This window comes from Delphinus delphis, chromosome 13, assembly GCF_949987515.2.
Source record: "Delphinus delphis chromosome 13, mDelDel1.2, whole genome shotgun sequence".
NCBI classification, from domain to species: domain Eukaryota; kingdom Metazoa; phylum Chordata; class Mammalia; order Artiodactyla; family Delphinidae; genus Delphinus; species Delphinus delphis.
Window position 1 is genome coordinate 79,023,979 of NC_082695.1, and position 14,054 is coordinate 79,038,032.

The 14,054-nt window shown below is 34.2% G+C and overlaps 1 protein-coding gene across 1 annotated transcript in view; it reads right to left on the minus strand.

Moving 5' to 3' along the window:
- Positions 1-441: 441 nt before the first annotated feature.
- Positions 442-14,054, minus strand: part of CDH19 (cadherin 19) — an 80,726-nt gene continuing 67,113 nt past the window's right edge. Inside the window, exons 11-13 of the mRNA XM_060029565.1 lie at positions 7,316-7,430; positions 4,797-5,048; positions 442-1,889 (exon numbers count right to left, since the gene is read on the minus strand). Of these exons, the coding sequence (XP_059885548.1) occupies positions 1,399-1,889; positions 4,797-5,048; positions 7,316-7,430 (858 nt within the window). The 3' untranslated portion in view covers positions 442-1,398. The remainder of the gene's footprint in view (positions 1,890-4,796; positions 5,049-7,315; positions 7,431-14,054) is intronic.

Genomic DNA, 14,054 nt, shown 5'->3' on the forward strand with positions numbered 1-14,054 from the left:
ACTACTTTCTTTCTGTTCAACCTGTGAATTTTGAATTCCACTTTGATTTGGATAGAATAATTGAGAATCATTCTTACAAGGTTGATTAAAATTAAAGTGTTTTATTATCTTACTATCTAATGTTACCTTAAAGCTTTATGTCCAGCAGCTTAGCATACTTCCTTCATAATGTTACCATAAAAGTAACTATTGTACCTAATTTTATATTCCATAATAAAAAAAATGACACAGAAGAATCAGTTATAGTCTAATCTCTTAATAAAAAAGGAAATGCTGAGAATTTTATCATGTTTTATTTTATGCATGGTAAGAGCAGGGCAGCTGATCGTAACATTTAGGATGAATAATAACTCCAGTTTGAATCCAGTACTCCTTTCATTTATATTATTTTTAGTAGCAAAATTAGAAATCAAAAACTAAAATTTAACAAATTTCACACTTTCTACCATTTTCTTAAAGTTCAAATTTAATGTTCAGTAAATGTTGATATATGTTTTATCATAGTATTGTGACATGATAAAGATGTATTTTGGATACATAAGAAAATAACATATGAAAATCTCCTAAACAAAGTCTATGTCTCTTTTTTTATATAAAGCTGTAATATCAAAGAGAATACAAATTTACACTATATCTTTGAGTAATTAACAGATACAAAGCATCTGTCTAAATTTGAAATCAGTTTTAAAATGTGGTCTTGATGACATTTTTAAAATATCAAACTAGAATGAATCATAGACTCTCAGTCAGAAGCTTGCTTATTCATAGAAAAGAAACAGTTTTTAAAAGATATATATATCTTTTAAAAGATATATATATATTTTAAAAGATATATATACTTTTTTTTAAAGATATATATATACTTTTTCTTTAAAGATATATATATCTTTTAAAAGATATATATAGTGATATATATATATATATCAGTATATAACCACTGAGATTCTCCTAGGTGTTTATCTCTGTAGAGTATCGGGAGCTTAACACACATAAACTCTTCACTCTTACTTTGTAAGATTTTAAAAATAGATAAATGAAATAATATTAAGACAATCTAGATCAGGGCCCTTTTCACATTAAACTTTCAAAAATTTTGAGAATTTGTATTGGATGGTATTGGAAAAATGTCAGAGGAGTATTTCAGGGGCACACTAGAGCTGGCCTGCCTAGACACCCGAGAGCTGACTGTTAGCTTCACTGCCCCATACCTGCAGTCAGTGACAATGGATGGGTAGCTTGAAATAACCATGGGATACTTACCCCAAGAATATCAGAAAACATTATAAATTGGGTCTTTTCCTTTTTCCCAAGAACCGGAGTATACAACTCTTTACCAAGAGACTACCAGTTTGCCCAAATACACATTAGCATTTAAAAAAATTTATTAATAAAAAAGCCCTAATTATTTGACTGCATAGCCGAACCAAACATGCATGCTAATCTTTTAAAGCGAGGTCCCAATTCATTAAGGTAATCATAGTTTTCATCCTCATCAAAGACTGCTGACCCTAAAGAGCTCAGGGATCCAGCTAAGGACCCTGTCCCCTCAAAAGCATAGGTCTGGAGGGAGTCAAAAGGAGGGGCACTGGGATCAGTGTTAGCCTCTTCGAGCTTTTCTAGAATGAATTTCCTGAATACGGCACTATCTGGGCCAACCTGCAAAGACTGCCTGTACAGGCTCCGAATCTCTACCCTGGTGGCTCTCCGAGTCTTGCGTTCCCGCATGACTGTGCCACCCTGCAGCTCCACTATGTCAAATGCCTCTGTATCCTCCTCTCCGCCACCTTCATCATCATATCTGAATATATTCTCTCTGAAATCTTCACCTTTCTCAGGAAATAGAGTCTGTTTCCTTCGTTGTTTCAGACCTAGGTTCAAAAAAATAAACCCTGTCAAAGAGAGCATACAAGAACATTAATTAACACAAATATAATACAATATTATATATTATAAATACATATGCTTCATATTACCAGTAATATTACTATTATATTATAAATATATAATAAATATCATATATTAGTATGTTATATATTTATACTAAACACATTATTAAATATTGTATGTTACAATATTTTATATTATATATTATACATAAAAATATAATGTACTATTTAATAAATATTATGTCATAATATATAAGATATTGTTAAATATTGTTATTTATAATAAACTATATAATTCTTGCTTCTGTTACAAGCTCAAGACATAAGCTTCGATTTTCTGATTATAAGACAAAAAGATATATTTGCTATTGAAAATTTACTGAAGGGACTTGCAGAATGACAAGGAAGTATAACAATCTTTCTGGCTGATGGTTTAAAGTAGAAAAACATCATAAAAATATAGTGAATTGGGCTTCCCTGGTGGCGCAGTGGTTGAGAGTCCACCTGCTGGTGCAGGGGGCGCGGGTTCGTGCCCCGGTCCGGGAGGATCCCGCGTGCCGCGGAGCGGCTGGGCCCGTGAGCCGTGGCCACTAGGCCTGCGCGTCCGGAGCCTGTGCTCCGCGACGGGAGAGGTCGCGGCGGTGAGAGGCCCGTGTACCGCAAAAAAAAAAAATAATAATAATAATAATAATATATATATATATATAGTGAATTGTTTATGATGATCAATTTAAGATTAAAAATTTTATATTTTTCTTATATATTGAAAACGGAACAAAGCAGAATCTATATGCATCTGCCAATCTCAGTAACCAATGATCCATGTTAGTGGAAGTTAAGCACACAGAACTGATTTGTTTTTCGCCATTGAGACAAATTCTGTGGCATAATTATTTTCTAAGTTAATATTTATCGACTACAAAGTATGTACCAGTCATTTTTCTGAAAGCTTTACATTTATTCATTGATTAGTTATGATACCCGTATTTTATTATAATTCTCTATTAAAGATAAGGAAACTGAAGTGCAGAGAGATTAAGTCACATACCCAGAGTCACACAGCTAGGAAACAAAAAGCTGGCATTCAAAACCAGAAAGTTGGTTCAGAATCCGTGCTTTGTTATACCATATTAATTTCAGAAATTCCAAACCTATCAGGTTTCTGAATCATAACACTGGTATGTCCACATCGATCAATTATATAAGATAATTTTAGCATTGTGTAGAAATAGAACAATTTCAGAATGTCTTTTTAAATTTTTAAATTTTAAAGAAAAGTGCGTGTGTATATGTGTGTGTTTGTGTGTGTTTCATGGATAGCCAATCCTTACACAATCTTGGATCTTATGTAGCTGTTCAGCATTTCATCTATAAGAATTGAAACAGGAAGTAATGTTATTAATATTATCACAAAGAGAAATACATTAGAATATATTTTATATAAATTTTACATTTAAAGAAATTGAAATAGTGTTCTTGAAATAAGGCCATCGTGTTTGAATCCTGGCACTGTACTTTAATACAGCAGAGGTATATGGTTGAAATAGAAAGGAATCTAATAAATAATTTTTCAATCTATGAAAATTGAAGAGCGTATTCTTGAAACTTTCACAGGAAACTGCTGACTACTGGTTTACCCTGATTTCCCACCTTCTCAGTATTACTCGTGCCCTTGACTGTGAGGCTGCCCTTGGTATTTACCTGCAGGGTTTCGGGACTAGGTTTAGCTCTGTACCAGTGAGTAACTTAGTACTTGCATCCTGCAAACATTGTACTGTTTTTACTACTTCTTGCTTCTGATATCTAGCTATGTAGCTCTAAATTCAGTTTTGTGATCAAAGATCATTAAAAATAATTTTGAAAAACTGAAGCTAGGTAGAAATGAAGGGTAACTTTGAATGGTAAAAGAGGAAAGCTTTGAGACAGACGAGAAGAGTGAAGGCAAAGCAAATCCTGAAACATTTTGTATGTCCCTTTGAGCAGTGAGTTTGGGATTCCAGAACCCATGGCTGATACTATTGCTGTCAACACTCTGTAAAGTTGTGTTGGCTTTGATATGAAGCTATGAGGGAAAGCAAGAGAAGGGTTTAGATTATATATACTGGTATGTTAAAGAAAGGGAAAATGTTTTGCTAGATGCGTGTAGTTTTGAAAGCCTGGCTAAAACATTTGGGGCCTCATTTGCCTCATCCGTAAAATGAGAATAACTTATCTCCTTGTGAAAACAACAGCAGCAACAAAAACAAACAAAAACAGGTGGAGCTATTTTACTATTTCTTTTGTGTTTAGCACTTTAAGTAAGACCCTCTCTTTTACATTTTTTCATCTTAACATTTACTTCCTCAATGATCCTAGGCTTCAGTGAGCTGCAGTATCAGGTTGGATAGAGGTGTGTTATGGAATATTAGCACTTCATTTACTAGCTGCATGACCCTTTGTAAACCATATAACTCTTGGAATTTCACTTTCTTCATCTACACAATGAAGGTGATAATAGTCGCCACTTCTTAAGGTTATCTTGAGGATCAAACTGCATAATTTCTGTAAAGCACTTAGGACAGTCTCCTGGAGTATAATAAGCACTCAATGGAATCTCACCATTATTATTACTAATTTTTATATTGCTACATATGTTACAATGTGTGTGTCCAAAACACTCTTAAAAGGATGGGCACAAGTATACTCATATACTCATAGAATTCAAGGATCATCTATTTTCAACCTGAAGTGCATATTCACTCTATTTTTCATTCAGTCCACTTGATTTTAGAATTGTACCACATTAAGAAGAGCAATTAAATGCAGACACACACACAAGCCCACACATACCATTATAATGGAATTAACTCTTTTCTATATTTATCATGTTACTGTCAATAAATGAAGATATGCTCAGTTCACACAACTTACCACATATTATCATAATGCATATCAGAATAGCAATTATGACTTCTGTCTTGAATCCCATGGAAAGCATAAGATCCTTATTATTGCAGGTCTGCGTGCTACCAGTGTCATCACAGGCACAGACGTGTATGGTAAGGGTGTTTGTGCTTGTAAGTGATGGGATTCCATTGTCAGCAATTAGGATGGATACGTAGAAGACAGGCTCTTCTTGAAGGCTGAAACCAGTTCTATTAGTCAAAATTACAGCTGTGTTATCTAAAACAAAAATCCATGTGCATGATTTTTTCAATAATACAAAAGAAATTCATACCAGTTAAATGTACTAGAGGCAGCAGTGTAGAGATCAAATAAGTTCAAATAGGGAAGAGCAAATTTCTGATAAAAAAGACAAGAGATCAACTCAAAAAGTCATTATTGATTTTGACATTGCCTAAATCCCAATTTAAAAATTAGATAAAGTATATGAATCAGTTCCACAATGTTTTTTGATAAATATATGAAATGTACATGTGGAACACAGAAAAGAAAACAGCATTTTAATTAGATATCAATAGTAAATAGGGGGTACTAGCATTAAATTTATAATGACAGTATCAGTTTCATTTGGGTTAAATACTCATGACAGTGCTTTTTCTAGTAGAAACTCATTATTTTCACAAATACTATAAATACACGAGATTTTCAAGTCATCTCCTTATCACAGCAAGTGATCTCAAATAATGTATTTACTAATAAGACAAAAGAATTCATTTTACTTGGTGTAAAAGATTCTATTAGAATGTTTCATTTCACTTTGACATTATTAACCCATTTTCTACTTAAATTTCAGAGAATCGTTAAACCTTGGTAGTACTGATTAATTCACCTAGACAGAAGATTCAAAAAATTAACAAAAATAAACAATATATACTTCAACACATTTGAAATTGCTTTTCCCTCAATCCCAAATTATTCTAAATAGTCTTTTCCAGGGCAGTTTATTGTGTCTCAGTACTAGTGTTTCCCCCCGACTTGACTTTGATTTTTTTTTTTTTTTTTTTTCGGTACGTGGGCCTCTCACTGTTCTGGCCTCTCCCGTTGCGGAGCACAGGCTCCGGACGCGCAGGCTCAGTGGCCATGGCTCACGGGCCCAGCCGCTCCGCGGCATGTGGGATCTTCCCGGACCGGGGCACGAACCCGTGTCCCCTGCATCGGCAGGCGGACTCTCAACCACTGCACCACCAGGGAAGCCCTTGACTTTGATTTTTGGTATTGGCATTCCCTGAAATATTTTCTGTGGCAATCAAACAAATTTTAGAAGACACAAACAAATAAATGGAAATATATAAATGGAAGACTTTGAAACAGGCAAATGCAAATAAATGGAAGTCTTTTGAAATGTGTGCCTACTTATGACTTTTCCCAAATCACCTTTTAAAAACTAATTCTCCATCATGCACTTGAAGTCTATAAAACTCTTGTGATTTTATTCACTAGGCAGATTGAAGAGGTGAGAGAGTTTATATATTTTTGGTATGTATTTCATTAAATTCCTTGTAATCGCAAACATTAAATCAAATCAATTATTCTCTTTATGTTTCAATATATTTATTTTGTCCCACTAACTTATTTTATATTTACATAAACAAATCTAACCCACAGCTTACTTCTTATATTGATATTTGCATTTTTTTAAATCCTAAATCTATTTGAGTTTCCTTCACTGGGGAATTTGACAAAGGCAAAAGGAAAAGAACGTGTCTGCATTTATTCTCCCATAACAGATCTCCCCTCATATGGAGCTTAAACTCAGTTGTAAGGAAGGACAGCTGCAGGTGTTTGGTTATAGATGCTTGAGTAATGAATCCTATGGTGTTTCATATCTTTGAGATATGAAGCAAAATTAGAATAGAAATCCATGTAGTGACAAAAAAATATTTTACTGAAGTGAAGGAAAAAAGAACAGAGTGGCTTTGTAAAAAGTTATTTCCCTTCTATATGGAAGGAAAAGGAATTCTGTCCCTCTGTACAAAATCCTTTAGAACATTTTGTTCTCAGGCTGATATAATCACTTCGTTTTGAAGGAAAAAGCATAGTCTTAAGCCAATTCCAAATATTTATAGCTCCTAATTAATGACTCCAAATATCTTTCAATCAATCAAGCTAACATGATTATATATCATTTTCTTCCCCAGACATGGGTTGAAGTTTGAGTTATGTGAAGGCGTGAAAGGAACCATGGTGTCAGAACTGCAATTATATTTGCAAGGTCATTCAGACTTTACAGGGGCCTATAGCCAATAATGACTTGAAAAAGTGCTTCTAATTTAAAGAAATCCAGTGGGAAATGGGGAAATGATATTCCTAGGACACTACTTTGAGTTTTGTTTCCAATTTCCATTGCCACTCCTTACCTTGCTTTATTTCTCAACATTATCATATTTCAGGTATAGTATAAAAAGTAATGTTACAAATTTCCTTAAAATTAAACAAGATTCTCGAAGAAGAATGGATAGAAAGTTATTATGAGTGAATGGCATTACCTTGATTATCTATGATTGTAAAACTTGAGTTATTTTCTACCACAGATACATTAAAGTAAAAGTGGTGATCTTCTATGGATTCATCTCTATCCACTGCACTGATGGTCTGAATCACCTAGAAAAAAATAGGGATAAGTTTTTTATATTATTATTCAGAAAAATGATCATTATCATTATTATATTCTTCTTATTATTAGCTTTTATTAAAATTGCTTTACCAAAATCTTTATGGATATTGCAGAGGATATCTCAAACTGGTGGAGAATATGAAAATATTTTTTCAAGTTAAAAATATGTTTACTTGGGGCTTCCCTGGTGGCGAAGTGATTGAGAGTCCGCCAGCCGATGCAGGGCACATGGGTTCGTGCCCCGGTCCGGGAAGACCCCACATGCCGCGGAGCGGCTGGGCCCGTGAGCCATGGCCGCTGAGCCTGCGCATCAACGTGAGAGGCCACAGCAGTGAGAGGCCCGCGTACAGAAAAAAAAAAAAAAATATATATATATATATGTTTACTTGCTCCTTTCAAAAGAACATTTTAATATTACATAATAAATAAACTCTTGTTAACAGAGGAGAAGATTTCCATAAGCTAAGTTCGTTAGAAAACATCCTCCCATCCTTCCTGCCTGGATTTCTCCCTTCCTTCCTTTTTTCCTTCTCCCTTTCTTATCTGAATACCAACCATTATGATTTGCTGAAGTTATATATTTCCTGCTTATATTGACAGCATAGCTGTGGTAAGCTTATTGTCTTACTAGAGTATTTGCTAAAGTAATGAGCTTTTAAATTGATTTGAGGAAGTAACGCATTTAAAGCTTAGGGGCAATGTACATGATTTCCTTGACCCACAAAGATTATAGGAAAAATGTTCCACGTCAAATAAATCCCTCTCTGTATCTCAGATCATAAAAAAGTGAAATAATGCAACTATGAACAAACGACAATTAGTTCTTTGCTTTCAAGACATGAAAGTGTCAGTCAAGTAGTTAATTATTGTCAAAAAAGAGATGTGCTGTCAAGATCAAATAATGAGATTGTGATTAATTCTGGAAATTAAAGTAAATTGACTATAGAAGTTATTGTTTTGAATTTTCTAGAATGAAAGTGCTTTTAACAATGTGTCAAACAAAAATATCCTTAGTTACAAGATGACAGACTCATAATTTATAACGTTACACTTCAAAGGGTATCTCCCCACATGCATAAAGAACCTTGTGAAACTAATGCAATTTGTACATTATTTCTCTACATTGATTTATCTTTTCCCTCATAACACGTTCTTAATTAAATCATAATCATGTAATGTTAATTAAATAATCTAATAAAAGAAAACATTTTTATTCAATTCATGCCTACAATAATAAATGTTCATCGTATGAGGATAATTATTTTATTCTGGGTTATTATAAGATTTTGTATAGCCAGGGCGAAGGGCAAGGACTTGGAAGTCTGATACTCTGAATTCTGCCTTTACCACTTAATTTTCTAAGCTTAAAAACTGGAGATACTTTTTTTTTTTAACTTTTTAATTTTTTTGTCCGCATTGCACGGCTTGCATGTGGGATCTTAGATCGCTAACCAGGGATCGAACCTGTGCCCCCTCCACTGGAAGCACAAATTCTTAACCACTGGACCGCCAGACAATTCACTTTGCTGTACACCTGAAACTAACACAACATTGTAAATCAACTATGCTCCAATAACATTTTTTTTTAAATGGAGATACTAATACTTAACTTTTAGGATTCATTTTTAGGATTCAATGTCTTAGCTTGTCAAAGTGCTTGTCATATAAGCAGTACACATTTTTACGTGTTTTCTTCGGGAAAACATTGTCTTGTTGGGATTTGCATAGGATAGTGTCCTGAATACTGTGAGTAATCTTGTTATATATATATTTGCTCAATTAAGATGGATAGCAAATTGTAAAAAAAGTCACGTTTATCTTGTTGGCATATGCAGCCTTGATGTTTAGACAAGGAATAATTTATCTTACTACCTGACTTTCTGTTTTAGACACATGCCTCTGACTAAATGTTGAAAATGTTTTCCTTTCCTGTATGAAGGCTCAAGAACACTAGAGAGATTTTGACTTTGTATATATTTTAAAATACTTTAAAAACCAAACTACCAGGGTGAGCTGTGACAAAGCGAGAGAGAGGCATGGACATATATACACTACCAAACATAAGGTAGATAGCTAGTGGGAAGCAGCCGCATAACACAGGGAGATCAGCTCAGTGCTTTGTGACCGCTTGGAGGGGTGGGATAGGGAGGGTGGGAGGGAGGGAGACGCAAGAGGGAAGAGATATGGGAACATATGTATATGTATAACTGATTCACTTTCTTATAAAGCAGAAACTAACACACCATTGTAAAGCAATTATACTCCAATAAAGATGTTAAAAAAAACACCAAACTACCCTATACATATGTATAGGTAAATGGAATATGTACAGGTTTCTCCTGCCTTTTTCAATGAACATACCTCCACTTATAAATTGCTTTGTAAACTGGGTTTCCATATGTTTTATTGGGTTCCACCACTTTACAAAAATAGGAACCTACTGACATAATAGAATCAGTCACATAGTGGGTATCATTAATTCTATTGAACCAACCTCGAACACGTATATTTTTCTTGAAAACGCAAATCTCTAAAAAGGGGTCAACATTAATATACCTTCAAGTCTTTTTTTTTTTTGCGGTACACGGGCCTCTCACTGCTGTGGCCTCTCCCGTTGTGGAGCATAGGCTCCGGACGCACAGGCTTAGCAGCCATGGCTCACGGGCCCAGCCACTCCGTGGCATGTGGGATCTTCCCGGACCGGGGCATGAACCCATGTCCCCTGCATCGGCAGGCGGACTCTCAACCACTGCACCATCAGGGAAGCCCTACCTTCAAGCCTTGAGTGAGGATATTGATTTTTTATTTTAATATAACAATGGAAAGTTTTTCATTTTAATTTTCAAATAAAATTCTAAGAAAAATCCCTATTTGTTGCATTGGTTAGATTTCTAAACTATATACTTATATCTACTTACCTGGAGCCTATCTCTGGCCTTATACATTTATGAGAGAAGCAAAGAAATCAAAATGCAAAGCTCATACAAAGAACAGCTGTGTTTGACAAATTCTGAAACTGTAGCTTTTTCATTTCTCTTTGCTCTCTGGGCAGAATTTTGTCCAATTTCCCTCTGACACAGTACATGTGATTTCCTGTCTATACTACTTTGAAGTCTACAATGGAAATATATTTTGTAAGCATAGAGAACCTAACAATAACCACCTTTCACTGAGAACTTACCTATTGGCCGGGGTTTGTTCTATATATTACCATAGCTGATCTTTGCAACAATCTTGTGGAATAAACCTTATCATTGTCCCAACTTTATATTTTCTTATATTAAGCTTCAAGTCAGTTATATATCTTAGGTAGGTAAAATTGCAGGGTCAGAATTTGAATGTAAGCTGATGCAACAGCTGGTGTGAAATATGAGTAGTATATGTGCCCCCCAGAGCCCTTTTTTCAACTTTATTTAGATATAATTGACAAATAAAATTGTAAGATATTTAAAGATAATCAAGGAAGACATATAACTATTTTCCTTCTATTAATTACCTTTCATTACGGCTTTTTTTTTTAAAGAGGCACCCATGGACCAGCTTACTAAAATGTCATTCCCAGATTAAATAGCCTGATTTTAAATCAGTCCAATACTCATTTCTCCACAAACTATAGGTATGGCCTTTGTTAAACATGCAATTTTTTGAAAGCTAGTCAATAAGCAAGTGTTATATACTGTGATTTGGAGCAAACAACTCAATTGACTCTGTTCCCTTATCTCTAATGGCAGATATCAGTGAAATCTACTTCCAAGGTTAGTTGAGGAACACATTTTTGAATTATTATGAACTATAAATTGAATTATAAACTATAAATCAATACACAGGTATTGAGTATCAATTGATGTAAATTATTAATTCCCTGAAATGTGCTTAATAAATAATTTCTCTCAATGCAAGCTATATTAATTAACCAAAAAATGGGAGTTGCAGTAAAGGAATATGTGGAAGGATTTTTAAAAATCTTATCAAAATTGCTTATCTAGTTAAGACCGTCACTTCTTATAGTACTTCCAAATCAGATTCCAAATCAGATCTGTTTGACAAAATAAATCTATGGAATTCAAAAAGGTTGTTGAACACCTGTTCAAAGGGTCAAAGTGCTAATTAATAAAATAATAGAGCCACAAGATAACTGAGTCTGTAGTCTGTTTTCTTTCTTTGTTTAGAATGTTTTTAGGGGAAAAATGTTGAGATGCTCATGATATTCTAATATTTTGGTCCTAGACAGAGGCAGAGCTACTCTGTTTTAAAAAAATAAGTTTTCACAAAATTTTATTAGATGTATTTAAAAGCCGTAGATATTGCAATGTTTTGCCATTAACTTGTAGAAATCTACCCATATTCTGTTATAAATTATACATTATTAGATTTTTATCTCAATATATTTATTTTTTATTTTCCTTTGACAAATTAAATTTTAATCATTCTTTATAAATTCACATAACATCATATATAAATTAAAAGTTAAATTATAAAAATATCTAATTAATATCCCAAATGTATCCATTTAACAAATATTTCATTGACACTTGGAACATGCCATGTCATCTCAGGTCTGGGTGTCCCATGGTGGCTGGGGTCAAGAGTGTCTCTCTCACCACTGTTTACATTCTAGTGGAATAGAGGTAGAAGCAGGACTGCAAACTTAGAGTGTTGAGTAAGGACCTAATACCTAAAGTACAGAATAAAAGCATATAATAAAACACCTAAAGTACATAATACTTAAACTTTTGGGGTCAGAGGACCTGGCATCTAAACTGAAATTAGATTTTACTTCAGAGTTGATTGGTGGCCACACAAACATTTATTTAAGGAGGGCATTTTACAGAGTTTGGACTTCACACCAATGGCCACTCACAAGTTTTAAACTGGGAAAGACAAAAGTATTTTTATTTAGAATCCCAAATTATTGGGGGAAGTTTTGCATTTTAAAAGGCTCATTCTATGGACATCCTTAGTGTGGGTATGAAAATAGAAGACCTAGTTAGCAAGCTTGGGAGCAACCGGTTGGTAAACAAAACTCCTGGATGTGCTATACAAAAAGACAGCAACAATCAGTGATAGGATGTAAGTTATTTTAAATGAGAAAGTACATATGAATTACTGAAGTGTTTGCATAAACTGAAGATGGTACAACATGCTTCCAGATGGAGATACAGTTTCCCAGGTGCCCAATTTTCTCTAAGGGTAGGTCGATGTCACCAAAGTAAGGTCTTTTTATCATTTCTAAGAAGGCACACAATATATTCTTCTGACCATTGCCGCAAAACTTAAAACTGACTGTCATAGAAGCGGTTTACGTGCCTACAGGCTTACCTAACGATAACTAATGAACAACCGTAGTATATCTCTGCATGTCGGCTGTGAGATCGGGTAATTCAACATTTGATTTTACAGGAACGTCCCTCAGCAGAGCTAAGGTTCACTGCGCAAGTGTTGCTGGCCCTTGTGAGCTTAGTAAGAGTGGGGATAGGGTACGATGACAGATGACAGAAAAATTTAGGAGATGGAATCAACTGAACTTAATGATTGATTGGATATAAAGAATAAAAGCCTAGAAAGAATTAACGATAATATCCATTTGTCTTTCTTGCACGACTTGGTGAACTGTAGTAATTTTGCTGGGGACACTGTAAAAAAAAGGCGGGAACAAATCTGGTGTGACCATAGGACACCCGAGTATTTTATCTAATTAGTTGGACCTATAGCTTAAAATACAAGAGAAAGAACTGGCATAAAGATCTAGAAGTCACTTGAATATGAACTGTATTTAAGACATATTTGTGGAGGATAGCAGGAAGAGTGAGTCTGAAAAAAATGAAAAGTATAGGACACAAGAGAGAAAGGAAGATGAAGAGAAACCAGGGATCACACTGTGGGATCACAGAAATTTAGTCAAAAGAATACTTTTACATGGAAACAATGTAAATGTTTTTACATTAGACAGTGTATTGGTATGAAAGAATCTAAAAATCACTGCTATTACACTTTACTTCTGGAAAAGAGATTTGGTATAAGTCAAGATAATGGGAATCATTAATTTGAAAAATAACTATTTACACCAAACAGAAAAGACAAATTGCCCTAATGTCAGCTCATTTATTATATTCACATTTTGCAAACCAATGAAAAATTTTCTCCTTCCTCTCCTCCCCATTCTGGCCATTTACACACTAAGAAGAGAAATAAAACTTCTGTTTACCCACATAGGTCATTAAGGAAATGTCTGATTTCCTCCAGAATACAGTGCAGCTATTCTGGTATTTTGATTTTCTATAATGAATGTTATTATCTACCCAAAGCAGATAGATATAGGAGACCTTTTAACTTGTCATCTTGTCCAGCTGTTTGAGCCCGTGGGAAATGGGATGGGAGTGATTTTCATAGTATGAGAAAACATATAAAATATATCCCTTTTGATTTTTAATTCATTACATGTGAAAATCACAATATTCTGTATATATTGTGTCAAATAAATATTAAAATTAATTTCATCAGTTTCTCTTTGACATACTAAAAACTTTACTTGTGATAAGAGCACTTGACATGAGATCGACCCTCTTAACACATTTTTAAGTATCGCTAACTACAGAGACAATGTCGCATGC